The 27,560-nt window shown below is 49.4% G+C and overlaps 1 protein-coding gene across 1 annotated transcript in view; it reads left to right on the top strand.

The window, feature by feature from the left end:
* The first annotated feature begins 7,101 nt into the window (after positions 1-7,101).
* The window catches only part of igf1ra (insulin-like growth factor 1a receptor), a 185,485-nt gene continuing 165,026 nt past the window's right edge, over positions 7,102-27,560 (top strand). Inside the window, exon 1 of the mRNA XM_080216101.1 lies at positions 7,102-7,277. Coding sequence (XP_080072227.1) covers positions 7,163-7,277 — 115 coding nt within the window. The 5' untranslated portion in view covers positions 7,102-7,162. The remainder of the gene's footprint in view (positions 7,278-27,560) is intronic.

Raw genomic sequence — 27,560 nt, 5'->3', positions numbered from 1 at the left:
TATCCTACACATCTTTGGACACTAAGGGGCAATTTAGCATGGCCAATCCACCTAACCTACACATCTTTGGACACTAAGGGGCAATTTAGCATGGCCAATCCACCTAACCTACACATCTTTGGACACTAAGGGACAATTTAACATGGCCAATCCACCTAACCCACACACCTTTGGACACTAAGGGGCAATTTAGCATGGCCAACCCTCCTAACCTGCACATCCTTGGACTGTAACTCACGAAATTGGCTGAAGTCTGGTTTTAGTTATTTGGAAAGGATTCCCTGGGAATCAAGGTCCTTCTTGTGTATCACAATATTGTAATACTCACGTCCAGATGCTTCCATTGGTGTCAGCCAAGGATGTCATTTGGCAATTCTTCATCATTGGGGATGTCTGTCTGAAATGGTAGCAGCGTTTACTGAGTGTAGGGCTGATCCATAGAGATCAGGAATAAATGGCCCCAGGTTTGATCCCTGGTCTGATCTTAGCTCAGCTGAAGAATAGACAAAGTAATATAAGCCATGTTCGCAATGAGCAGTCTCTCCTGGAGGGTACGAGTGAGCTTGGCTCACCACTCCGAGTTCTGATGTTGCCCTCCATCACTCTCCCAGCTCTCTAGTGACTGTTCCTCACTCTCCTGGATATCTGCAGACCTTCACTCCATTTCCTTCTTTGATTTAATTTGGTTTATCATTGTCACGTATATTGGGATACAGTGAAAAGTATTGTTTCTTGCGTGCCTTACAAACAAAGCATACTGTTCATAGAGAAGGAAAGGAGAGAGTGCAGACTGTAGTATTACAGTCACAGTTAGGGTGTAGAGAGAAATAAATTTAGTGCAAGGTAAGTCCATTCAAAAGTCCGACAGCAGCAGAGAAGAAGCTGTTCTTGAGTTGGTCAGTACGTGACCTCAAACTTTTGTATCTTTTTCCTGATGGAAGAAGCTGGAAAAGAGAATGTCCGGGGTGTGTGGGGTTCTTAATTATGCTTGAATTTGATTTGTTATTGTCACATATATTGGGATACAGTGAAAAGTATTGTTTCATGCGCGCTATATAGACAAAGCATACAGTTCATAGAGTACATAGGGGAGAAGGAAAGGACAGAGTGTAGAATATAGTGTTCCAATCATAGCTAGGGTGTAGAGAAAGATTAGCTTAGTATATGGAAGGTCCATTCAAAACTTTGATGGCAGCAGGCAAGAAGCTGGGGGCGGCACAGTGGTTAGCACTGCTACCTCACCGCGCCAGGTGTCCAGGTTCAATTCCCAGCTTGGGTCACTGTGTGGAGTTTACATGTTGTCCCAGCGTCTCTGTGGGTTTCCTCTGGGTGCTCTGGTTTCCTCCCACAATCTGAAAGACGTGCTGGTTAGGGTGCATTCGACGTGCTAAATGCCCCCTCGGTGTCCCGGAACAGCAACAGAGTGCGGTGACGAAGGGATTTTCACAATAACTTCATTGCAGTGAAATGTAAGCCTACTTGTGACACTAATAAAATAAACAAAAACTGTCTTTGAATCGGTTAGTACATGTTCTCAAGACTTTTGTATCTTTTTCCTGAAGGAAGAAGGTGGAAGAGAGAATGTCCGGGGTGTGTGAGGTCCTTAATTATCCTGGCTGCTTTGCCGAGGCAGTGGGAAGTGTAGACAGAGGCAATGGATGGGAGACTGGTTTGTGTGATGGATTGGGCTACGTTCATGACCCTTTCTGTCTTGTGATTGCTGCTTTCTCCACTTTCCAGAACTTTCTTTTCTCTGTTCATCCATAGCTTCTGACCATTCCGATAAGGCAATCTGTTCCCCTTTGTCCGATCCTCAACTCTACTGATCTGGATTTGCATCTTAAACACATCCTGAAAGGAAAAGAGCAATAAAATCATCTTTAAAATCCAACAGAACATTAGAATTCATGTTTTAAAATTACTTGGCACTTTAACGTTTGCTCCGAGTGCTTGTCTCAATCCCAGGAAAGGGTTCAAAAGCGTTCATAGAATCATAGAATCCCTACAATGCAGAAGGAGGCCATTTGGCCCATTGAGCCTGCACCGACACAATCCCACCCAGGCCCTATCCCTGTACCCCATATATTTACCTTCTTAATCCCCCTGACACTAAGGGGCAATTTAGCACGGCCAATCAACCTAACCCGCACATCTTTGGACCATGGAAGAAACCGGAGCATCCAGAGGAAACCCATGCAGACACGGGGAGAATGTGCAGACTCCGCACAGGCAGTGACCCAAGCCAGGAATCGAACCCGGGTTCCTGGCGCTGTGAGGCAGCAGTGCCACCCTGCTACAGTAGGGTAAGTCTTATATTGAGACCATAGAGATAAAGGAGACAGGAACAGCATGTAGACTGAGTATTGGTAACTAAGAAAGTTTAAATGAGGGGAACTCAGAGGGAGCAGTGACCATTGCACCATTGATAGATTGAATGATGTAAAGACCCTGACAGAGGTTGGAGATCAGAGGGGAAGGAAGGATGTTACTTTTCAGTTCTGTTATTCTTGGAAGTGAATCCAGAAGCTGGAGTAAGGATGGAACCCTTCTGGGAGACAAAGAAAACATCAGCCTTCGCTGGAGGGAACACTTCAAAGGACTCCGAAACTGTGATACAATCATAGATGAGGATGTGTTCGAGGAAATCCCCCAACTCCTCAACGAAGATGATCTTAGATTTCCACCAAGCATGGAGGAAGTCAAAGCCACCATTAAGCACGTGAAGAATGGGAAAGCCATATGAGTGGACAGAGAGATTTTCAGACCTGGAGGAGATCATCTGTTATCCCTATCAGCTGTTCCTGAAAATCTGGGACAGGGAAGATGCCAGCAGCAAGGGTGCTGTCATCACCATCATCTTCAAGAAAGGAGACAAGGCAAACTGTGTAAACTACTGAGGAATCATCTTACTCTCCATTACTGTAAGTAGTCTCACAACACCAGGTTAAAATCCAACAGGTTTATTTGGTAACACGAGCTTTTGGAGCATTCCCCCTTGATCAGATGAGTGAAGAGTTGGGTTCACAAACAGGGCATATACAGACACAAACTCAATTACAAGATAATGGTTGGAATGCGAGTCTTTACAGGTAATCATGTCTTAAAGGTACAGACAACGTGAATGGAGAGAGGGTTAAGCACAGGTTAGAGATGTGAATTTTCTCCAGCCAGGACAGTCAGTGAAATTTTGCAAGTCCCGCCAAGTCATAGGGGTTCCAGATAGTGTGACATGAACCCAAGATGCTGGTTGAGGCCGTCCTCATGTGTGTAGAACTTGGCTATCAGTGTCTGCTCAGGGACTCTGCGCTGACAGGAAGGGAATACTCCTGCCTGGTGATTGTCGAGTGGTGTCCATTCATCCATTGTTGTAGTGTTTGCATGGTGTCCCCAGTGTACCCTGCCTCGGGACATCCTTTCCTGCAGGGTATCAGGTAGACAACATTGGCTAAGTCACAAGAGTATGTACCTTGTACCTGGTGGATGGTGTTCTCACGTGAGATGATGGCATCTGTGTTGATGATCCAGCATGTCTTGCAGAGGTTGCTGTGGCAGGGTTGTGTGGTGTCTTGGTTACTGTTCTCCTGAAGGCTGGGTAGTTTGCTGCGGACAATGGTCTGTTTGAGGTTGTGCGCTTGTTTGAAGGCAAGAAGTGGGGGTGTGGGGATGGCCCTGGTGAGATGTTTGTCTTCATCAATGACCTGTGGAAGGCTCTGGAGGAGATGTCGTAGCTTCTCCACTTCGGGGAAGTACTGGAGGACGAAGGGTACTCTGTCCACCATGTCCCGTGTTTGTTTTTACCAGGAAGATCATCACCTGAATCCTTACTAGCCGCCTTCTCCCAGTCTCTGAAATAATCAGTTTGTCAAGAACAAGCTTCCCAGTGGAGTGGACATTGTCTACAGGGTGGACGGAAAGCATTTCAACTTCAACAGGTTGAAAACTAAGAAGAAAAGGACACTGACATTGCACGTGGGACTTCAGTATGTGGACAGCATCACCATCTCTACTTGCTCAGAAGAGAATCCCCAAGTCATGCTTCACACCTTCGCAGAGAAATCAGTCTCAACGTCAAGAAGACACAAGTCCTTTACCAATTTCTGTGTGATACCAGTCAGTATTTCTGTGTGATCTCTGTCTGTATTTCTGTCTGATCCCTGTCTGTATTTCTGTGTGATCCCTGTCTGTATTTCTGTCTGATCTCTGTTTGTATTTGTGTGTGATCCCTGTCTGTATTTCTATGTGATCCGTCTGTATCTCTGTGTGATCTGTCTGTATTTCTGTCTGATCTCTGTCTCTATTTGTGTCTGATCTCTGTCTGTATTTCTGTGTGATCTCTGTCTGTATTTCTGTGTGATCCCTTCTGTATTTCTGTGTGATCTGTTTGTATTTCTGTCTGATCTCTGTCTCTATTTGTGTCTGATCTCTGTCTGTATTTCTGTGTGATCTCTGTCTGTATTTCTGTGTGATCCCTTCTGTATTTCTGTGTGATCTCTGTCTGTATTTCTGTCTGATCTCTGTTTGTATTTGTGTGTGATCCCTGTCTGTATTTCTATGTGATCCGTCTGTATTTCTGTCTGATCTCTGCCTGTATTTGTGTGTGATCCCTGTCTGTATTTCTGTGTGATCTGTCTGTATTTCTGTCTGATCTGTCTGTATTTCTGTCTGATCTCTGTCTGTATTTGTGTGTGATCCCTGTCTGTATTTCTGTCTGATCTCTGTCTGTATTTCTGTGTGATCCCTGTCTGTATTTCTGTGTGATCTCTGTCTGTATTTCTGTGATCCCTGACTGTATTTCTGTGTGATCTGTCTGTATTTCTGTGTGATCTGTCTGTATTTCTGTGTGATCCCTGTCTGTATATCTGTGTGATCCCTGTTTGTATTTCTGTGTGATCTCTGTCTGTATTTCTGTGTGATCTCTGTTTGTATTTCTGTGTGATCTGTCTGTATTTCTGTGTGATCCCTGTCTGTATATCTGTGTGATCCCTGTTTGTATTTCTGTGTGATCTCTGTCTGTATTTCTGTGTGATCTCTGTCTGTATTTCTGTGTAATCCCTGCCTGTATTTCTGTATGATCTCCGTCTGTATTTCTCTGTGATCTCCGTCTGTATTTCTGTGTGATCCCTGCCTGTATTTCTGTATGATCTCTGCCTGTATTTCTGTGTGATCCCTGCCTGTATTTCTGTGTGATCCCTGCCTGTATTTCTGTGCGATCTGTCTGTATTTCTGTGTGATCTCTGTCTGTGTTTCTGTGTGATCTGCCTATATTTCTGTGTGATCCCTGTCTGTATTTCTGTGTGATCTCTGTCTGCATTTCTGTGTGATCTGTCTGTATTTCTGTGTGATCTCTGTCTGTATTTCTGTCTGATCTCTATCTGTATTTCTGTGTGATCTCTGTCTGCATTTCTGTGTGATCCCTGTCTGTATTTCTGTGTGATCTCTGTCTGTATTTCTGTGTGATCTGTCTGTATTTCTGTGTGATCTCTGTCTGTATTTCTGTCTGATCTCTATCTGTATTTCTGTGTGATCTCTGTCTGCATTTCTGTGCGATCTGTCTGTATTTCTGTGTGATCTGCCTATATTTCTGTGTGATCCCTGTCTGTATTTCTGTGTGATCTCTGTCTGCATTTCTGTGTGATCTGTCTGTATTTCTGTGTGATCTCTGTCTGTATTTCTGTCTGATCTCTGTGTGATCTGTCTGTATTTCTGTGTGATCTGTCTGTATTTCTGTCTGATCTCTGTCTGTATTTGTGTGTGATCTCTGTCTGTCTTTCTGTAAGGCTAGTGCCCCCATTCCGAGCTTGTCCACCCAATCCAGGCTAGTCCTCCACTCCAAGCTAGTTTCCCAGTCCAGTTCAGTCCCCCAGCCCACCCCCCACCCCCCCAGTCTGGGCTAGTCCCCCAGTGCAGGCAGGCAGTCTCAGTCAGTCCGGCTCCGAGTCCAGGTCGGGTTGCCGGGGCTGCTGTGTGAGTCAGCCTGTTTACCAGCGGGGCTGAGTCACTGAGACAGCGGCGGCGGCGGCGGAGCGGCAGCACCGAGCCTCAGACAGAGCCACACAGCCTCGGAAACCTCCCCCCCCCGCACCACCACCAGCCTTCAACCTCCTCCCGGAGCCAGGCTAGCACTGCCCCAGGGACAGGGGCACATCTTCCCGGGAGGGGGGCGATCCAGCAGACAACAAACCCCCCCCCCTTTCCCTTCCCTTCCCTTCCTCCTCTTTCCCCCTCCTGGAAAAGCCCTGAGAGGCGCCACGCTTCTCCTTCCCTCCCTCCCCCTCCTCCTGCTCTCCCAAACAAACAACAAGGGGGGAGGATTCAAACCAAATCCCCCCCCCCAAAAAAAATTACAGAGGAGGGGGGAGAGAACCCAGCAGCAAATAACTGGGGAGAGAAGAGAAGATGTTGCTGTGAACTGGATGTGAGACAGAGAGGGGAAAAAAAAATCACCACCAAAAATTTATCCAGGTTTCTTTTCCTCTTAAACAAAAAGGATACATTTATTTTTCTCTGTTGTTTCTGTGTTTTTTTTCTCTCCCCTTAAAGGAAGGATGGAACCAGAGGATGGGGAATCTTGGTGTTCCCTAGTCTTTACAATGAAACACAGAGAAGGTTGAAACCAAAAAGGGGAGAAGGAAGCAAAAGAGGGAGACAGTGTAACCAAAGAGAGGAAGAAAACATCTTTAATCTGCAACAGTTAACTTCCCCTATTCCCCCCTTCCCTTGACTCCTCCTTGAACGGAGAATTTAAAAGCCCCCCTCCCCACCCCCAAATCCCTGTTTTCCCCAAATCCCTGTTTCCCCCTACCCCCCAAATCCCTGTTTCCCCAAATCCCTGTTTCCCCCTAGCCCCCTATCCTTATTTTTCCCCTCAATCCCTGTTTTCCCCCTAGCCCCCTATCCTTATTTTTCCCCTCAATCCCTGTTCCCCCCTACCACCCCCCCCCCCCCCCCCCCCAAATCACAAATTCCGCACAAATGTTTCCTTGAAATTTTCCGCTCTGCTCCCATCTGTTTTTGTCTCACCCCCCCTCTCTCTCTCTCTCTGGTTAGAAAGTTAAGGGGGTGGTTTGGGGGGGGGGTGGGAGGGAGGGGGGGTTTGGTTAGATTTATTTATTTTATTTGTTGTTTTGTCGCGGCGTTGTTTTTGACGGAGAGGTCAGCCAGGATGATTCCTTGTACCCCCCGAATGGGAAGCAAATGTAGAACAAAGACTGTGACCTTGTTCTGGGGTTTGCTCGTTGTCTGTACCTCTCTCACTCTGGGACACACGGATGCGGAAAGTAAGTAGAATTTTTTCTCAAGACTTTGTTTTGTGTTCTCTTCTCTTTTCTCTCTCTCAGAAAATCTACGCCTTCAGACTTCCTAATAATTATTGATAAATGTTTCCATAAAACAATGCCATCTTTAAAACTTTTCGCCTACATCTTTCGTCTAACTTTGGAAGCTAAGTTATTCTCAAATGAATAAGTTATCCATTAATATTACCTGATGATTAGCGAGTAATTGCTGTGATCTGTATCCTTGTTTTATTTTAATTAATTTACTTTCAGGTGTATTTTTGTCTACGTTATTACTTTTTCAGTGATCCCGCGAAATGTGGCAAACAAAAAAAGTTTTGTTGTGCAATTTCCTTTTATTTGAAACAAAGGAATGATCTCGCGTCTTAATTTTTTTTTAAAAAACCCAGTCGGTCCAAAGTTCAACGTGATGTTTGAGTTTCGTGACCATCGGATGCGTTTGTTGAACTCAATGTTCTGGGGGGTCTGGGTCTTGGAGCGATTGTGGGTGTAGTGTGTAGCCCACCTGTTTCTTTCCCCCCCCCACCTTTTTTTTTGAGGGGTTGCCGGGGGGAGTGGGAAGCTAGTAGCAAGGGGTAGAAAGAATGTGAGCAAGAGTCATTTAAGAAAAACATATCGCTGTAACCCTGAGAATGATCACAGGACACATTTTGTGGTTGCTTTTGTTTTGTGTGTGTGTGTGTGGAGGGAGGGGGGTGGGCAGTTGGAGGATCCCAGTTTGCAATCTGATCCCCCCCCCCCCTCCTCCTCCTCCTCCTCCTCTCCCCCATGAGGGGGATGTTCTCTCCCAGGCTGTGTACCTACCTACCAAAATGCCACCTTCACCTCCCCACCAACCCCCTGTGTTTATGTTTAAATTCCCCCCCACACCCCGCCAAACCAGGAATGCTTATTTACATCTCTTCTGTTTATTTCTTAATTTCTTTTATCTGTTGCTTTTAATCTGCTTGTCTTTTTCTGCTGTTGGTTCCTGTGACAATGAGTTTATGTTTACAGTTGTCTTGTATTCAGTATGGTTTATTCTCTGAATTTATTGCCTTTTATCAGTTTAGCTTGCTGCTGAACAGGTTTTTTTTCCCCTTTTGTTTTCTTGTTTCTGCTGTTTCCTTTCTACGTTTCCCCTTTCCCTTTATCTTTCTGATTGTTGTCTTGTTCTGCCGGTCTCTTGACTGGAACTTGCCATTGTTTGTGTCTCTCCCTCTGTTTTTTCCCTGATTGCTACTTTTCTGGGGAGAGGGGGTTTGTTTTACTTCTTGTTGACTGGGATTGTATCTATTTTTCCACAAGTTTTCCAGGTTGGCGGGGAGGGGGCTTCGTGTTTTATTTAAACAAAAGTTTCCCCACCACCCCCCACACAGCGTTTTTAGTTAAATTCTGAGCTAATACGTTTGTTACTGGTTTGTGTTTGAATTTAAATCTGCCTTCCTGTTCCTTTTATCTTTCCTGTTCGAATTGTGAACAAAGCTTCAGTTTCAAGTGTTTACATTTGATCTTTAATTTTCCCTTCTCCTGTTTGGTTTGTCTCGCTCTCCTATCTGTAGAGGCTGCAGTTTAATCACCCTTTTTCTTTGTTATTCGGTGTCCTTTAATGTAGAATTTTAGTATCTTATTTTTCACTTTTGTTTTATTTTTCCAGCTTTTCTTTAATTTTCATTCTTCCTTTGTCTTTCCTGTTTTAGTTCTTTAACCTGCTGCATTTTGTTTTGATTTATTGTCACATGAAGGAGTTTCCAGTGAAAAGTAGTGTTTCTTGCGTGCTATACAGACAAAACATGCCGTTCCTCGAGTACATAGTGGAGAAGGAAATGAGTTGTGTTTCCCTTATGAATCTGACCTGTGATTGATTTCTCTTTCCCACTTTGTTTGAATTTTATTTGATTTGTTTCCCAGTCCATCTTTGTGTTGCTGAGACAGATTTAATTTTCTCCCGTGTTAGTGCACTGATCTTCGTTGTTAATCCTAGCGTCCATTTTCTGGTGTATATCAGTAGCTTTGCCTTGGAGATTTCCTTGTTTGTTTTTGTTTGTGTGGTACTATTCCTCTTCAGCTCCCTGTCTTCCATCTTGTCCCTCCCTCTCTTTCTCCCCTTCTCTCTCTCTCTTTCTCCCCTTCTCTGTCTCTCTCTCTTTCTCCCCTTCTCTGTCTCTCTCTCTTTCTCCCCTTCTCTGTCTCTCTCTTTCTCCCCTTCTCTGTCTCTCTCTTTCTCCCCTTCTCTGTCTCTCTCTTTCTCCCCTTCTCTGTCTCTCTCTTTCTCCCCTTCTCTGTCTCTCTCTTTCTCCCCTTCTCTGTCTCTCTCTTTCTCCCCTTCTCTGTCTCTCTCTTTCTCCCCTTCTCTGTCTCTCTCTTTCTCCCCTTCTCTGTCTCTCTCTTTCTCCCCTTCTCTGTCTCTCTCTTTCTCCCCTTCTCTGTCTCTCTCTTTCTCCCCTTCTCTGTCTCTCTCTTTCTCCCCTTCTCTGTCTCTCTCTTTCTCCCCTTCTCTGTCTCTCTCTTTCTCCCCTTCTCTGTCTCTCTCTTTCTCCCCTTCTCTGTCTCTCTCTTTCTCCCCTTCTCTGTCTCTCTCTTTCTCCCCTTCTCTGTCTCTCTCTTTCTCCCCTTCTCTGTCTCTCTCTTTCTCCCCTTCTCTGTCTCTCTCTTTCTCCCCTTCTCTGTCTCTCTCTTTCTCCCCTTCTCTGTCTCTCTCTTTCTCCCCTTCTCTGTCTCTCTCTTTCTCCCCTTCTCTGTCTCTCTCTTTCTCCCCTTCTCTGTCTCGCTCTTTCTCCCCTTCTCTGTCTCGCTCTTTCTCCCCTTCTCTGTCTCGCTCTTTCTCCCCTTCTCTGTCTCGCTCTTTCTCCCCTTCTCTGTCTCGCTCTTTCTCCCCTTCTCTGTCTCGCTCTTTCTCCCCTTCTCTGTCTCGCTCTTTCTCCCCTTCTCTGTCTCGCTCTTTCTCCCCTTCTCTGTCTCGCTCTTTCTCCCCTTCTCTGTCTCGCTCTTTCTCCCCTTCTCTGTCTCGCTCTTTCTCCCCTTCTCTGTCTCGCTCTTTCTCCCCTTCTCTGTCTCGCTCTTTCTCCCCTTCTCTGTCTCGCTCTTTCTCCCCTTCTCTGTCTCGCTCTTTCTCCCCTTCTCTGTCTCGCTCTTTCTCCCCTTCTCTGTCTCGCTCTTTCTCCCCTTCTCTGTCTCGCTCTTTCTCCCCTTCTCTGTCTCGCTCTTTCTCCCCTTCTCTGTCTCTCTCTTTCTCCCCTTCTCTGTCTCTCTCTTTCTCCCCTTCTCTGTCTCTCTCTTTCTCCCCTTCTCTGTCTCTCTCTTTCTCCCCTTCTCTGTCTCTCTCTTTCTCCCCTTCTCTGTCTCTCTCTTTCTCCCCTTCTCTGTCTCTCTCTTTCTCCCCTTCTCTGTCTCTCTTTCTCCCCTTCTCTGTCTCTCTCTTTCTCCCCTTCTCTGTCTCGCTCTTTCTCCCCTTCTCTGTCTCGCTCTTTCTCCCCTTCTCTGTCTCGCTCTTTCTCCCCTTCTCTGTCTCGCTCTTTCTCCCCTTCTCTGTCTCGCTCTTTCTCCCCTTCTCTGTCTCGCTCTTTCTCCCCTTCTCTGTCTCGCTCTTTCTCCCCTTCTCTGTCTCGCTCTTTCTCCCCTTCTCTGTCTCGCTCTTTCTCCCCTTCTCTGTCTCGCTCTTTCTCCCCTTCTCTGTCTCGCTCTTTCTCCCCTTCTCTGTCTCGCTCTTTCTCCCCTTCTCTGTCTCGCTCTTTCTCCCCTTCCCTGTCTCGCTCTTTCTCCCCTTCCCTGTCTCGCTCTTTCTCCCCTTCCCTGTCTCTCTCTTTCTCCCCTTCCCTGTCTCTCTCTTTCTCCCCTTCCCTGTCTCTCTCTTTCTCCCCTTCCCTGTCTCTCTCTTTCTCCCCTTCCCTGTCTCTCTCTTTCTCCCCTTCCCTGTCTCTCTCTTTCTCCCCTTCTCTCTCTCTCTCTCTCTTTCTCCCCTTCTCTCTCTCTCTCTCTCTTTCTCCCCTTCTCTCTCTCTCTCTCTCTTTCTCCCCTTCTCTCTCTCTCTCTCTCTTTCTCCCCTTCTCTCTCTCTCTCTCTCTTTCTCCCCTTCTCTCTCTCTCTCTCTCTTTCTCCCCTTCTCTCTCTCTCTCTCTCTCTCTTTCTCCCCTTCTCTCTCTCTCTCTCTCTCTCTTTCTCCCCTTCTCTCTCTCTCTCTCTCTTTCTCCCCTTCTCTCTCTCTCTCTCTCTTTCTCCCCTTCTCTCTCTCTCTCTCTCTTTCTCCCCTTCTCTCTCTCTCTCTCTCTTTCTCCCCTTCTCTCTCTCTCTCTCTCTCTCTCTCTCTCTCTCTCTTTTCCTATTTTGACCGGTGTAGGTGTCCCTCTGCCAGTTTGGGGGGGGGTACCTCCTGAGTGACCAACTCCCCAGACCTGGTGTTTCAGAGACTAATCTCTGCACCTCCGCAGTCTGACATCCCCTGGCAGAGGGGTATGGCTGTAACAGGAAAGTATTAGTGACCCCAGCGAGCGAATGAGTGTGTGTGAGCGTAGAGTGGTGCATCAGTCAATTATTTCCAAAGCGAGTGGTCCAATTTGCTGCCGTTTTTTTTTACTGTTTGGGAGAGGCAGTGGGACAGACGGTTGTAAATAATGGGAACAGTTTCATTTAATTCAATAAATCACTCACTTGGTACCAAAACAGCAAAGATGGGAAAGGGGCAGAGGTTTTTGGGAAGCGAGGGTGGTGTGTGTGAGATACTCTCTGGAAGAGGAGAGGTCATTAGGGGGGTTCTCTATCTATCAGCGAAACTTTACTTGCTGGGTATCTGGATCCAAGTTCTTCTCTTCCTCTGAAGCTGCGTCCCGTATTTTGTTTTCCCTGCTCTTTGTGCCATTTCTCGCCTGCCATCTGTGTCCATTCGGGGCTGTCCTTCAGACCTGAGAGAGAACCTGACCTGATGCAGCTGTTTCCAAGCGTGCTGGATGTCTCGGAGCCCCTCGCAGCCAGCGGTTTGCTTTTTGAGGGGTGGTCAGAGTATCCTAGAATGCCCACAGTGCAGCAAGAGGCCATTCAGCCTGTCGATTTTTCACCGACCCAGCTTTTCATCCCACATATTAACCCTGTTAATCCCCCCAACCTGCACATCTTTGGATACTAAAGGAAAATTTAATATGGACTATCTACCTAACCCCACACATCTTTGGGCACTAAGGGGCAATTTAGCACGGCCAGTCCACCTAACCTGCACATCTTTGGACTGTGGGAGGAAACTGGAGCACCCAGAGGAAACCCATGCAGACACGGGGAGAATGTGCAGACTCCACACAGACAGTGACCCAAGCTGGGAATTGAACCCGGATCCCTGATGCTGTGAGGCAGCAATGTTAACCACTGTGCCACCATGATATGTGCAGTCAGTATGTGCACAGCAAGCTCCCACAGCAATGTGATAGTGACTAGACTCATTGCTTCAGTGGTTGCCACTGAGCTGCTTGTTATCATAATACTGGGTAACTGTTGACTGGAATGCAAGAGAGGTGCTGCCAAGTTGTCTTTTAGATCTACCCAAGCAGGCAGCTGGAGCCTCAGTTCAATGTCTTATCCCAAATTCAGCACCCCTGGGCAGTGCGGCGCTCCCTCGGCGCCCGCCCCCCTGGGCAGTGCGGCGCTCCCTCGGCGCCCGCCCCCCTGGGCAGTGCGGCGCTCCCTCGGCGCCCGCCCCCCTGGGCAGTGCGGCGCTCCCTCGGCGCCCGCTCCCCTGGGCAGTGCGGCGCTCCCTCGGCGCCCGCCCCCCTGGGCAGTGCGGGGTGGGGTCAGAGAATCAGTAACTCAGCTGGTTTTCCATTCCTTGGTTGAGTGCTCCCTTACCCTAATGGCAATAGGGGGAGAGGGGAGAGTAGGGGATTCTCACTCATCAGATACAAATCCCTACACAGGCCGTCTGTGCGGGATTCATGGCTTCCTGAGGGAGTCCTGTCCATTCTGACTCAGGCGATGCAGAATCCCTGCAGTGCAGAAAGAGGCCATTTGGCCCATCGATTCTGCACCCACTCTCCAGCAGAGCATCTCACTCAGGCTCTATCCCTATTACCCCACGTGTTTACCCAGCTAATCCCCCTGACGCACACTGAGGGGTGATTTAGCACGGCCAGTCCCCCTAACCTGCTCATCTTGGAGTGTGTGGGAGGAAACCCACGCAGACACGGGGAGAATGTGCAGACACTGCACAGACAGTGACCCGAGCCTGGAATGCGGACCCGGGTCCCTGGCGCGGTGAGGCAGCAGTGCTGACCACTGGGCATTCGATAATCAGTCATGATTGTAAAGAATGGCGGAGCGGGGCCGAATGGCCTCCTCCTGTGTTTTACCCGTCACTCGCAGGGTTATCTGGGTTTCGGTTCTTCCATGCCCCAGCCCACACCTCCCTCCTGCTTGTCCGGTATCAAATTCAAGGTGGGGGTGGTCAGGAGTGACTAAATTCTTTCTGATAGTTGGAGATTTATGAGCAGTGCTACAGTTCTAACCATTAACTGTTCTCTGAAGAGTCCATTTAAAGCAATTAATCCTGGTGGACCTGGAGGAACTGGTTGAGTCATGTTGAACTGTGCCATAACAGAGCGTTACATTGTGCAGTCCTCACTGTAATGGCTGCTGTCATCACACTACACAATCCCGTGTTACTGGGGGGCAAAGCCATTGGAGATGTCTTAGCAAGGTTTCACTGCTTTCCACATGTCGCACCTTTCCTCTGGGTTCAGGGAGTTTTTTTTTAAAGTAAAGTTTTTTTTATTAGTGTCACAAGTAGGCTCACATTAACACTGCAATGAAGTTACTGTGAAAATCCCCTAGTCGCCACACTCCTGTTCGGGTTACACTGAGGGAGAATTTGGCATGGCCAACGCACCCTAACCAGCACGTCTTTCGGACTGCGGGAGGAAACTGGAGCACCCGGAGGAAACCCGCGCAGACACGGGGAGAATGTGCAGACTCCACACAGACAGTGACCCAAGCCGGGAATCGAACCCGGGTCCCTGGCACCGTAAGGCAGCAGTGCTAACCCACTGTGCCACCGTATTGCTTCCAGTTGCCTGGGAACGGCTAGACAGCACTGAATGTTCAGCCCCAACCCCTCCCCTCACCACTTGTGGGCACGAATTTTTCCCACATTCCCAAAACGTCTTGGGTGACGCAGCGGTTGGCACTGCTGCCTCGCAGCGCCAGGGACCCGGGTTCAATTCCTGGCTTGGGTCACTGTCTGTGCGGAGTCTGCACGTTCTCCCCATGTCTGCGTGGGTTTCCTCCTGGTCTGAAAGACGTGCTGGTTAGTGTGCATTGGCCGTGCTGAATTCTCCCTCACTGAACCCGAACAGGTGACTGGGGGATTTTCACAGTAACTTCATTGCAGTGTTAATGTAAGCCTACTTGCGACGCTGATAAATAAACTTTAAAAAAACTTTGACCCTTAAGCAGATGGATGGAACCTGTTCCAGCTTGCTCCCCTTGGCTTCACCCCGCTATCCAACCCTATCTGTAGCTGACGGCCCTCCATACTGTATTGGAGTACCACAATGTACCCAACATCTGGACAACTGTGAAACTTTGGTGACATAAAGGTGCGCTTGCTGTCTGCAGATGTGCAAATAGTCATAAACATAGCACACATGGTTGCTAGGAGCAGGAGACTGGTGCTGAATGAAGATGCGCTTCACAGAATCATAGAATCCCTACACAGCAGGAGGAGGCCATTTGGCCCATCAAGTCTGCACCAACCACAATCCCACCCTGACCCTGTCCCCATAGCCCTCATTTACCCAGCTAATCCCACGGGCACTGAGACAATTTAGCACGGCCGGCCAACCCAACCCGCACATCTTTGGAGTGTGGGAGGAAACCCACGCAGACACGGGGAGAACGTGCAGACTCTGCACATAGCGAGGGACCCGAGGCCGGAATTGAAGCCAGGTCCCTGGCACTGAGGTGGCCGTGCTAACCACTGTGCCACCGTGCCCTTGTTACAGAGAATTGTCTTTCGGATGCTGTTTAAGTCTGAACAGTTTTCTCGTCACTGATTTTGGCTCCCAGATGACACGCTGCGTGGGTTTTTACTGTTTTTCTTTCTGCTGGGAAGGTGGCGTATTTAGTCTTCACCTTGTTTAATCTGTGCTTTTAGTCACATCAGAGTGTCCGGTGTCAGTACTGTGGTGTCGTGGTGAGTGCGGCCTGTAAAGAGGCCTGTGTTTGGGTGATGTGATCACCGATTCCTGTGATGTGTAGCCAGGGTCTGGGCGAGGCTGGCATCTATTGCACACCCCTGAAGATGTTGAAGCCGCTTCTTAAAGCACAGTAGCTACATCCATGGTATGGTTGGGGAGGGACGTCCAGGATTTTTGACCCAGCAATAGTAGTGTGTGATGTGTTTACAAGTCAGGATGGTGAGTGGTGCGGAGGGGGACTTGCAGGGGGTGGCGTGCCCAGGGATCTGCCGCCCTTGCCCTTCTAGATGGTAGAGGTTATGGATTTGGACTTTTCTGTCTAAAGGGCCTTGCTGAGTTCATGAAATTATAGAAGCCGTGCAGTACAGAAGGAGGCCATTCAGCCCATCAAGCCTGCACTGACAGCAGTCCCTCCCAGGCTCTGTCTGGTGATTATGTCATTGGCTATTGAACCTACTGAATATAATAATGCATTCACTTCTTCAGCCTCTGGTTCCTTTCCTCATAAAGCCCAATTTTGTACCTAGTTTGGCTGTTCCATCTGCCTCAATTGGTCTGGCGGTTTTACCATGCGTGGTTACTTTCAGCACAGGAGAGAATGACTTTCATTTTCTTTTAAATGGCGCTGCGCAAATTGTTTCATCTCTTCCCAAGCTGTTCAGGGTTTGGCAGCCCCGTGTCAATGTGACAAACCAGTTTTAATCTTCAGTGATTCTCCGGAAAATCTTTTGAACAAATCGATTTGGCCAGCCGGTCGCTTTTGCTAGTTTGGAGAGTTAAATTGAAGCCAATTTCTATTCCTCTTTCTTTGAGATGTTATTTTCCCCTTTTTTTTTTGCCTGGTCGCCGCACTTTGTGTTGTGATTTGGGCAGCAGCCTTTTTTGTTTTTGGAGTTTGCTCACCCTTTTGTGATTTGGCTAGGTCCTTTGACTCTGCTTTTGGTCAGGTCTTGCAGCGGACCACTGCATGCTCCGGGGCGTTCCCTCGGGCTGCACAGTGGATTGTTGTCAACGCTTCAGCCCCTCAACCCCGTGTCCAGACTGGAGCTTCTTGTGTGTTAGCCAAGTTCACACCCAAGACCTTCAAATTAGGTTCACTTCTCTCAGGCCGGACTGCAGTTTCTCCAGTTTTTTTATTCCTAAGGACCTGGAGATCCTTTACCCGCACCCACCATGTTGTAGGGTATCACACCGTCTCTCGGAGAGGTCTAGGGGCTTTAATTCTTCAACAATAACTCTGCTGTAAAACCCAATCAAAAGCAGACTCGAGGGACCTAGCCAGATCACAAAAGGGTGAGGAAAGTCCAGACACCAAAATGCTGCTGCCCAGATTCAAGGCAGCACCATGAAGTGTGACGACCAGCCAAAAACAGGAAAAACAACACCTTAGAGTAAGTCAAGAGAAAGAAAATCGGCTTCAGTTTAAATCTCTCAGTTCAGGAAAGCAATGAGCTATTGTGAACGATAACTGTTTAATAACACATAGCGAGCAATATTCATGTTTATGGGCTACAGTCCTGACTAGGTACCATCTTCATTTAGACTCAAGACTACTGTCTACCATCCCGTCTGATGCTGTTTCATCATATTGTGGCCTCTCCTGTTTCCCCAGTCTCCTGTTAACCCTCACAACCCTTGGACACCATAATACTACTGCGCCTTTCAAGAATGATGTGGAGATGCCGGCGTTGGACTGGGGTGGACACAGTAAGAAGTCTCACAAAGCCAGGTTAAAGTCCCAACAGGTTTATTTGGTAGCACAAGCTTTTGGAGCGCTGCTCCTTCATCAGGTCAGTGAGGAGTTCACTCTTCATTAAGCTGAAGAAGGAGCAACGCTCCGAAAGCTTGTGCTACCAAACAAACCTGTTGGACTTTAGCCTGGTGTTGTGAGACTCCTTATCGCCCTTTCAAGAATGCCAGCTTGCTCTGGGGAGCCCGGCTCAATTCCCACTGCTGGAATCATAGGATCCCTACAGTGCAGAAGGAGGCCATTTGGCCCATCGAGTCATGGATCTACTATTTCCAGGACCGCTTAAGTTTAAGGTGATCAGAACCTGGAGATTTATCTGCCTTCTGATCCCCTCCAAAAATAATTTTTCCCGCTAGTGCTGATTTCCTTCAGCTCACTAAAATCTGCTTCTCTCAGAACTTCTGGAACAGTCTGCTCCATCTTTCCTCCAGTAAGGACACTGGGTTTGCCCAAATTATTATCAAAGTAAGTGAGAGAGTACGTGAGTTTTAGAACCTTTCTGAGCGGAGCTGGCCATTTCTTGACCTCTGAGGGAGCTAAGGGCCAACAGACACCACTGCCCTTGGTGTTTATAGTCTAGTTTGGGGAAGCGAGAGCAGATTCCATTGAAGTTGTGCGAGACGCACTGGGTAAAGGCAGCGTTGCTTGATGGGAACAAATATTCTGGGAGCTTGATGGTCACTGCAGGCTTGGAGGGGCCGAAGGGCCTATTCCTGTGCTGTAATTTTCTTTGCTCTTTGAGTCAGCACCAACAAAGTATGTTACACAGACTCCCCACCCTGCCCTATCCCACGGCTAACCCCACCCCCGACTGGCACATCCCTGGATGTTAAGGGCAATTTAACACAGACAGTCCTCCTAACCTGCACATCTTTGGACACCAAGGGGAAATTTAGCATGGCCAATCCCCCTAACCTGCACATCTTGGGAGGAAACCCATGCAGACATGGGGAGAATGTGCAGACTCCACACAAGACAGTGAGCCAAGGCCTGAATTGAACCTGGGTCCCTGGCACTGTGCGGTGGCAGTGCTAACCCCTGTGCCACCTCTAATGTTGAGTAGTTGCTGGAAGGTGGCACTAAGGTGGGAGCTGTGTCATGTTTGGTGTGGCTGTCTCTGTAAAGGGATTCCAGTAACTTGTACCATATGCTTCAGGCTTGACGTAACTTTTAAAAAAAAAAACTGAAGTAAATAGTTTTTGTGAAGCAGGAGGGCAGGGAATGTTATTATACAGGGCTGTTTTTCAGCTGTTGTGAAGTGGTTTGTTTGAAATGAGCTTATTCGGCAGCTGAATTATGCAAAACATTTCTGGAGCTGCCTCACAACCTGTTGATCCGTAGAGAAATGCGGCGATGCAGGAGTGCTGCTCACCCGAGGGAGCGGGCTGTGTTTGTGCGGGGCGGGACGGAGGGAGGGGGGCTGCGTCTGCGCGGGGCGGGACGGGGGGTGGGGGCGTGTCTGTGTAGGGCGGGGGGGGGGATCCACGTCTGCGCGGGGTGGTGGGGGGCGCGTCTTGCGGGGAGGGAGTGGGGGGGGGGCCGCGTCTGTGCGGGGTGGGATGGAGGGGGGTGCGTCTGTGTGGGGTGAGGGGGGGGGCTGCGTCTGCGAGGGGCGGGCCGTGTCTGTGCAGGGCAGGAGGGAGGGGGGCCGCGTCTGGGCAGGGTGGGCCGCGTCTGCGCGAGGCGGGGGGGGCTGCGTCTGCGCGGGGCGGTGGGGGGCTGCGTCTGCATGGGGCGGGAGGGAGGGGGCTGTGTCTGCGCGGGGTGGGGCGGGGTGGGGGGTGAGATGCGTCTGCGCGGGGCGGGCCGGGCTGGGAATGGGGGGGTGGGGGGGTGAGATGTGTCTGCGCGGGGCGGGCCGGGAGTTGAGGGGGGTGGGGGGCTACGTCTGCGCGTGCAGCTTTAGAGTTTAAATTGAAGTTTAACGCTGTCTGTTCTGGTGGTCCCCACGCACCCTCGGTTGTGTCCTTGGAGTTTCTTCTTCTCCGGGCTGTAGTTGACGGGATTTTCCCAGGCTGTGTCTCTATCGACGCCGCAGCCTTAGGAAGTGTGGTTGAGGGGTGGTGTAAGAGGTGCGCCTCCCCCCCTGACCTCCCCTGTCTGTCTGTCTGTCGCCCGCCCGCCCCTCGGTCCAGCAGCCCGCTGTGCCACGTGCCGGGTCAGTGCATTTTCCCACCGATCCGTGTTTCCCCCTTCAACCCGAGAGAGAGAGAGAAGCAAATAGCAGCTCTGGGAATCCTGAGACAACAGCGGAATCTGCAGCTTCTGGGATTGAGTAATTACAGCGTCACAGGCTGCCAAGTAACATGGGAACAGGCAAAAGTTTAGACATCGAGGCCCACACGATTGTGCAATGGAACTGTATTGCAGCTTTATTTCTGTTGGGGGGGGGGATAGGTTAAAGCAGACTGTTTCCCAGTTGTCTTGACCGCTAACAGATGGTAGTGGGATTTTTTTTTTTGTGTTGAAAAATTGGAGGAAAGATCTGTAGCTGTTAAGATTAAAGTTTTAACATACAGCTGATGTTCCGCAGCTGGTTATGTCTCTGACGTGTCTGTTTGCAGGACAGGAATGGTTACCCAGTTACAAACAACTGCACGAGAGAGAGAGTCTTGTGTTAAATGCCCCGAGGAGGATGGATAAGGGGGGGGAGGGAGGGTGTGGTTACTGTGAGGGTGGGTGGTCTCGAACAGACCCCTCGGTTGGTTAGGAAGCTGTCTCGTTCCTGATTCTGGTCACGTTCTTGATGCTGGATCGGAAAGATCTCGCAGGGAGTGACGGGACTGATGTACGAGGCGAGATTGACGAGATTAGGATTGTTTGTTCAGGCAAACGAGGGGTGAATCTCAGAGAGACTCAAACAATTCTAACAGGACCAGACGGATGCAGGGAGGATGTTCCTGTTGGTGGGGGGAGTCCAGAACCAGGGGGTCGCAGTCTGAGGATTCAGGGTAGACCATTCAGGACAGAGGTGAGGAGACATTTCTTCACCCAGAGAGTGGTGAGCCAGTGGAATTCATTCCCGCAGGAAATAGTTGATGCAAAAACATTGAATGTATTCAAGAGGCGACTGGATATAGCACCTGGGGCGGATGGGATCAAAGGTTATGGGGAGAAAGCAGGATTAGGCTATAGAGTTGGACGATTGTGATGAATGGCAGAGTAGGTTTGAAGGGACTGAATGGTCTTCCCCTGTTCCGATCTTCTGTGTTTCTGTGTAAGGTGTAAGTCTAAGTCAGTAGCCCAGGGCTCGAGCACTGTCAGTGTCGAGGGGGCGCCTCGCTGTCGGGGGGTGGGGGGTCAGTGTCGAGGGGGCGCCTCACTGTTGGGGGGGTCAGCCCCTCATTTCCTAACCAGCCAATATCTCTGTGCTCCTCCTGTTTTCGCCTCTTGCTCAACCCCCACTGCTGTTGCTCCGTCATTGGCAGTCACACCATAAACTGCTGGGAGACCGTGCGCTCTGGAATCCCCCAGCACCCCTCCCTTTAAGACCCCCCCCCCCCCTTCAATCTTTTTGTCGTCCCGTGTTGCTTACTGTATGTCCTGCTGAATCTCGTTCAATAACGCGCACACATTGGGCACCGCGAGCATCTTACGTTGAAGATGCTACATAAACACAGCTTGTTGTTTTGAGCTCACTCTCTCACCACAGAGCCACCCTCAGAGCCATTAGTGGATGCGTTACAACCAATATTTTATTTACCAGAGTAGAGTAGTATCATGTTTACTGTACGCTTTTCCCATCGATCTCACTCGGCCAGACGGATGTTCGGAAACAAAAGCAGCATTCAGTTTATTGAATAACTCTGCTGCTGAGTTGGAAAAGTTCCCGTGGAAAGGGCTACTTGTAAATATGTTTTTTCCTTAGCCTACATGGGGAAGCAGTGCGTAGTGGTATTGTCGCTGGACTGTAATCCAGAGAGCCAGGGTTCGGTTTGATTTATTAGTGACACGTGTATACAGTGAAAAGTATTGTTTCTTGCACACTATACAGATAAAACGTACCAAAGTTCCAAGGTTATTTATTAGTCACAAGTAAGGCTTAAGTTAACAGTGCAATGAAGTGACTGTGAAATTTCCGCTAGTCGCCACATTCCGGCGCCTGTTCGGGTCAGTGCATCCTAACCAGCACGTCTTTCAGACTGTGGGAGGAAACTGGAGCACCCGGAGGAAACCCGCACAGACACGGGGAGAATGTGCAAACTCCACACAGACAGTGACCCGAGCCGGGAATCGAACCTGGGCCCCGGTGCTGTGAGGCAGCAGTGCTGACTCATAGAGAAGGAAAGGAGAGAGTGCAGAATGTGGTGTTACAGTCATAGCTAGGGTGTAGAGAAAGATCAACTTAATGCGAGACAGGTGTGATGGCAGCAGGGAAGAAGCTGTTCCCAAGTCAGTTGGTACCTGACCTTAGAGTTTCCCGCGGAAGAGAGAGTGCGCGTGGGTTCCTTGGTTATGCTGGCCGCTTTGTCGAGGCAGCGGGAAGTTGCGACGTCACAGCTGGCAATGCCTGAAGCCAGCGGTGAGGTGGGTTAGCCTCCGATCTGCCTCTTGACTCCTTTGTCCCTTTACAGTGCGGTAATGTAGGCCAGGCTCACAGCGTTGTGACCTCGACAACACTTTGCCAGTGTGGTGTGCTGTAAATAGAAAGTTGCTGCAGCAAGGGCCCAACTCTTGTTGAGTGGTTTTAATTTGAAAATGCGTCAGAGGGCAGGATTAGCGGCAGCCAGCACCTCCACTGCCTGTGACGTTGTGCGAGCGTCCGAACAGGCGCACAGCTGTGACGCTTCATTGTGGACACGAGGTGATGAATGTGCTGGTGCGTTTCTGTGTAGATATCGTGGAGTGACCCAGTTACGTGGCTGAGAATACTGCAAGTGTCAGCATATTGAGCCAGCGGCTGTCATTGTTTGAGAATCTTAACACTTTCCGCTTTCTGGCATTTAAGGTCAGCAGCAAGAACTCCCCAACTCTGAAACTGCACAGGTGAAAGAGAGAGTAAAGCTCCCTCTACACTGTCCCCCATCAAACACTCCCAGGACAGGTACAGCATGGGGGTTAGATACAGAGTAAAGCTCCCTCTACACTGTCCCCCCATCAAACACTCCCAGGACAGGTACAGCACGGCGTTAGATACAGAGTAAAGCTCCCTCTACTCTGTCCCCCCCCATCAAACACTCCCAGGACAGGTACAGCACGGGGGTTAGATACAGAGTGAAGCTCCCTCTACACTGTCCCCCCCATCAAACACTCCCAGGACAGGTACAGCACGGGGTTAGATACAGAGTGAAGCTCCCTCTACACTGTACCCCATCAAACACTCCCAGGGCAGGTACAGCACGGGGCTAGATACAGAGTAAAGCTTCCCTCTACACTGTCCCCCATCAAACACTCCCAGGACAGGTACAGCATGGGGTTAGATACAGAGTAAAGCTCCCTCTACACTGTCCCCCATCAAACACTCCCAGGACAGGTACAGCACGGGGTTAGATACAGAGTAAAGCTCCCTCTACACTGTCCCCCCATCAAACACTCCCAGGACAGGTACAGCACGGGGTTAGATACAGAGTAAAGCTCCCTCTACACCGTCCCCCCATCAAACACTCCCAGGACAGGTACAGCACGGGGTTAGATACAGAGTAAAGCTCCCTCTACACTGTCCCCCATCAAACACTCCCAGAGCAGGGACAGCACGGGGTTAGATACAGAGTAAAGCTCCCTCTACCAAGTGCCATGAGTGTTCTCCAGCCCCCCCGCTGCACCAGGGGCCACCCTCCCAATTTTCCACATCAGATGCCCTCTGGGTGCTGAGTGAGACAACCAGATGAAAGCTGAACTGGGGTAGCCTGTGCTGTGGGGGGGGGGGGGGGGGACAGCTGCCTTATATCCTGTTTATTCAGCCCACACCTTGCCTTGTAGTGGGTTCCTCAGCAATGACTCATGCGTAAAACAAACCAGAGGCGGGTGGTGGGGAGAAGAACATTTAATCTGTTTAATTGAACGTGATCACAGGAGAATCTGCTCATTGTTCAGGGGGGTAGGGCTTGTTTCACTTGTTTCATTTTGTTTCATGTTTCCCTGATTCCTCAGGTTCTGGCTGCTGGCCAGTTCCTTACCCAGGTGGCCGCGATGTTAAATAGTGACCATTATTAGGGAGGTATTTAATGGTGGCAGTACACGGAGATCCAGAGGAGGTTCACAAGAATGATCCCTGGAATGAAGAGCTTGTTGTACGAGGAACGGTTGAGGACTCTGGGTCTGTACTCGATGGGAGTTTAGAAGGATGAGGGGGGGGATCTTATTGGAACTTACAGAATACCGCGAGGCCTGGATAGAGTGGACGTGGAGAGACTGGGATTCAAGGACGCAACCTCAGAGTGAAGGGACAACCCTTTAGAACCCGAGATGAGGAATTTTTTCAGCCGGAGGGTGGTGGATCTGTGGAATTCATTGCCGCAGAGGAGGCCAGGTCATTGAGTGGGTTTAAGACAGAGATCGATAGGTCCTTGATTAATAAGGGGATCAGGGGTTACGGGGATGAGAAAAATATCAGCCATGATTGAATGGCAGAGCAGGTTCGATGGGCTGAGTGGCCTAATTCTGCTGCTACATTTTATGGTCTGCTGAGGTCAAAGCCTCTTCCCCTAGTTTATATGTAGCACGGTTCACTGCCTTGCAGTGTTCCACTGGCTTTCCAGCTAACCCGGGTTTCAAACACCCGCTGCTGTGTTGTAATGGTGAAAACGCGGCAACCGGTTTGTGCACAGCAAGCTCCCATTAGCAGCGATGAGATAACGACTGCTGCTGCTGCTCAGTGATTTTTAAAAAAATTTATTTATGGGTGTCGCTGGCTGGGTCAGCATCTCTTGCCTGTGTCCCGCTCCCCAGCTGAACACAGGCTGCTCGCGGGGTCTCGAGGATGCTTGCTGGGGGTCTCGCCCTGCTGCCCTGACTGGCAGCAGCAGCTGAGGGACAGGGTCGGGTTCGGCTCGCTGCTTCCTCAGAGTCACGGGATTGTAACAGTGCGGGAGGAGGCCATTCGGCCCATCGTGTCTGCCTTGGCTCTCCAAACCAGCATCATGATTTGGTGCCATTCCCCCCCCCTCCTCCCCCACCCAACCCCCCCCCCCCCCCCCCCCCCCCCACCAACTGCTGCCCATCATTTCTATTCAAATAATCATTTAATGTCGTCTTCAATGCCTCGATCGAACCTGCCTCCACCACACTTCCAGGCAGCGCCTCCCAGACCCCCACCACTCTCTGAGTGAAGGAGCTTTCTCTCACATCACGTTCGCTTCTCTTTACAAACCACTTTTAAGTCCGTGGCCCCCTTGTTCTTGATCCTTTTACGAGAGGGTACAGTTTCCCCCCCATCTACTCTATCCAGCCCCCTCATGATTTCGAGCGCCTCTATCAAATCCCCTCTCTGCCTTCTCCCTCTCCAAGGAGAACGTAGGTTTAAGGTGAGAGGGGAGAGATACAAAAGGGTCCAGAGGGGCAATGTTTTCACACGGAGGGCGGTGAGTGTCTGGAACGAGCTGCCAGAGGCAGCAGTAGAAGTGGGTGCAAATTTTGTCTTTTAAGAAGCATTTAGACGGTTACATGGGTTTGACCCATGTGGGCCAACTGGGATCAAACGTGGGCAATTGGGATTAGTTTAGTGATTTTAAAAAAAAAGGTAACATGGATAAGTTGGGCCGAAGGGCCTGTTTCCATGCTGTAAACCTCAATGACTCTACAACAGTCCCAACTTCTCCAATCTATCCTTATTACTGATGCTCCTCATTCCTGGAACCGTCCTTGTAAACCTCCTCTGCACTCTCTCCAATGCATTCACACTCTTCCTGTAGTGTTGCACCCAAAACTGTACACAGTATTCCAGCTGAGGTTGGTACGGCACGGTGGCACAGTGGTTAGCACTGCTGCCTCACGGCGCCAGGGATCCGGGTTTGATTCCCGGCTCCGGTCACTGTCGGTGCAGAATCTGCACATTCTCCCCGTGCCTGTGTGGGTTTCCTCCGGTTTCCTCCCACGCTCCAAAAGACGTGCTGGTTAGATGGACTGACAGGTTTATTTGGTGGCACAAGTCACAAGCTTTCGGAGCGCTACCAAATTAACCTGGTTTTGTGAGACTTCTTACTGTGTTTACCCCAGTCCAGTGCCAGCATCTCCACATCATAGATGGACTGGCCATGCTAAATTCTCCCTCAGTGTACCTGAACAGGCGCGGGAGTGTGGGGACTTGGGGATTTTCACAGTAACTTCATTGCAGTGTACTAATAAATAAACTCTAGTGTCTTGTATAAATTCTGTATCGCCTCCTTGCTCTCTGCCCCTGCTAATGAAGATGATGTGGAGATGCCGGTGTTGGAGTGGAGTAAACTCAGTAAGAAGTCTCTCAACACCAGGTTAAGGTCCAACAGGTTTATTTGGTAGCAAAAGCCACTAGCTTTTGGAACAGGCACCTTCCGAAAGCCAGTGGCTTTTGCTATCAAATAAACATGTTGGACTTTAACCTGATGCTGTGAGACTTCCTGCTAATAAAGCCCAGAATACTGTAAGCTTTATTGACTTGTGTAGTCGGACGTGCTGCAATGCTCACGCTCTGACACAGTGACTTGAGCGAGGTACAAGAGAGTTGTCAGTGCTTTGTGGAACATATGCGAGCATGCAGGAAGAGTTGAGCTTGTTGGCATTGGTATCCTGGCTAAGCTCAGCACTGAAATCTGTTCCCCTGCCTGCTACTTTCTGGCCTAATCCCCAGGACTGTAGCGTTTGTGCAATGCTTTCAGTCCTGGCTCTTGCGTCTAGTTTTGTCTGCCTGTTGGCTCACTATTGCTTGTAGCAGCGTGACGATTCTTTCGTGCGCGCGATTGGGAAACCCAAGTAAAAGGTTAAAAGTGTGTGACGCGAAAGCAGCTTCGAAAACTGGAATGAGCTTCTGAGAAGATGCAAGGAATATGTTTCAGAGAGTGGGGATGGGGGGAGTGTTCTCCCCAGCGACCTGGGCCAATATTTAACCCTTGATTCACATTGCTGAAATAGATTATCCCATCATCACATTTAAAAGTTTGAAGTTTATTTATTAGTGTCACAAGTAAGGCTTACATTAACACTGCAATGAAGTTACTGTGAAAATCCCCTAGTCGCCTCGCTTCGGCGCCTGTTGGGGTACACCGAGGGAGAATTTACCACGGCCAGTGCACCCTAACCAGCACGTCTTTGGACTGTGGGAGGAAACTGGAGCACCTGGAGGAAACCCATGCAGACATGGGGAGAATGTGCAGACTCCACATATATAGTGACCCAAGCCAGGAATTGAACCTGGGTTCCTGGCACTGTGAGGCAGCAGTGCTAACCACTGTGCCGCCTCGTTGCCACCGTGCCATCCACATCACTGTTTGTGTGATCTTACCATTCACAAATTTGGTTACAGAGTTCCCTGTCGTACATCAGTCTGATCCTCAGGAGCATTTTTCCTCGGGGAATTTACACAGGGGTCCGTGGCATTGGAGATTCCCACCACCCCGCCCCCCCCAACTCCTTAAAATCAGGAGGCTGGTGCATGGTGGTACCAAGCTTTGGTTTTGAAAGTTTGTCATTGGAAGAGGAAGGTGTTGCCCTGTTTGGAGAGATGATGCTTTGAGTTTGATGGTAGCATGTGGAGAGAGCGGCTAGAAAGTGTGATTGAAGGATAGGGGCGACAGGAGAAGGAAGGTGAGAGAAACAGTCTCCATTAATAGAGGTGATTAAGCGTGGAGAAAAAGGACGTGCAGACAGAAATGGCGCCTAGTGGTGATGTTTCAGGATTACTAATCCGGAGGCCCAGGCTAATCGGCTAATCCTCTGAGCTCCAAATCCCACCATGCAGCTGCACCGTAAATCTGGAATTGAAAACTAATCTTGGGAATGGTGATTGTCCTGGAGACCCATCTGCTCCTTGTCAGCACGGTGGCACAGTGGTTAGCGCTGCTGCCTCACGGTGCTACACGTTCTCCCCGTGTCTGCATGGGTCTCCCCTGCTTTCTTACAGTCCAAAGATGTACGGGTTAGGTGGATGGGCCATGCGAACTTTCCCTTTAGTGTTAAGTAGGGTCCAGCTATGGGGTTTTGGGAATAGGGTCTGGGTGGGCTTGTGGTCAGTGCAGACTCGATGGGCTGAATGGCCACTTTATAGGGATTCTACAGTTCACTAATGTTCTTTAGGGAAGGCAATCTACTGTTCTTACCTGGTCTGGCCTGCATGTGACATAAGACCATAAAATATAGGATAAGAATTAGCTTATTGTGTCTGCTCCCCCATTCAATCATGGCTGATATTTTTCTCATCCCCATTCTCCTGCCTTTTCCCCATAACCCCTG

The sequence above is a fragment of the Carcharhinus amblyrhynchos genome, chromosome 32 (genome assembly GCF_965287045.1).
Source record: "Carcharhinus amblyrhynchos chromosome 32, sCarAmb.v2.hapA, whole genome shotgun sequence".
Classification (NCBI taxonomy): Eukaryota; Metazoa; Chordata; class Chondrichthyes; order Carcharhiniformes; family Carcharhinidae; genus Carcharhinus; species Carcharhinus amblyrhynchos.
The sequence above is the reverse complement of the archived record's forward strand: the minus strand, read 5'-3'. Positions and strand labels throughout refer to the sequence as shown.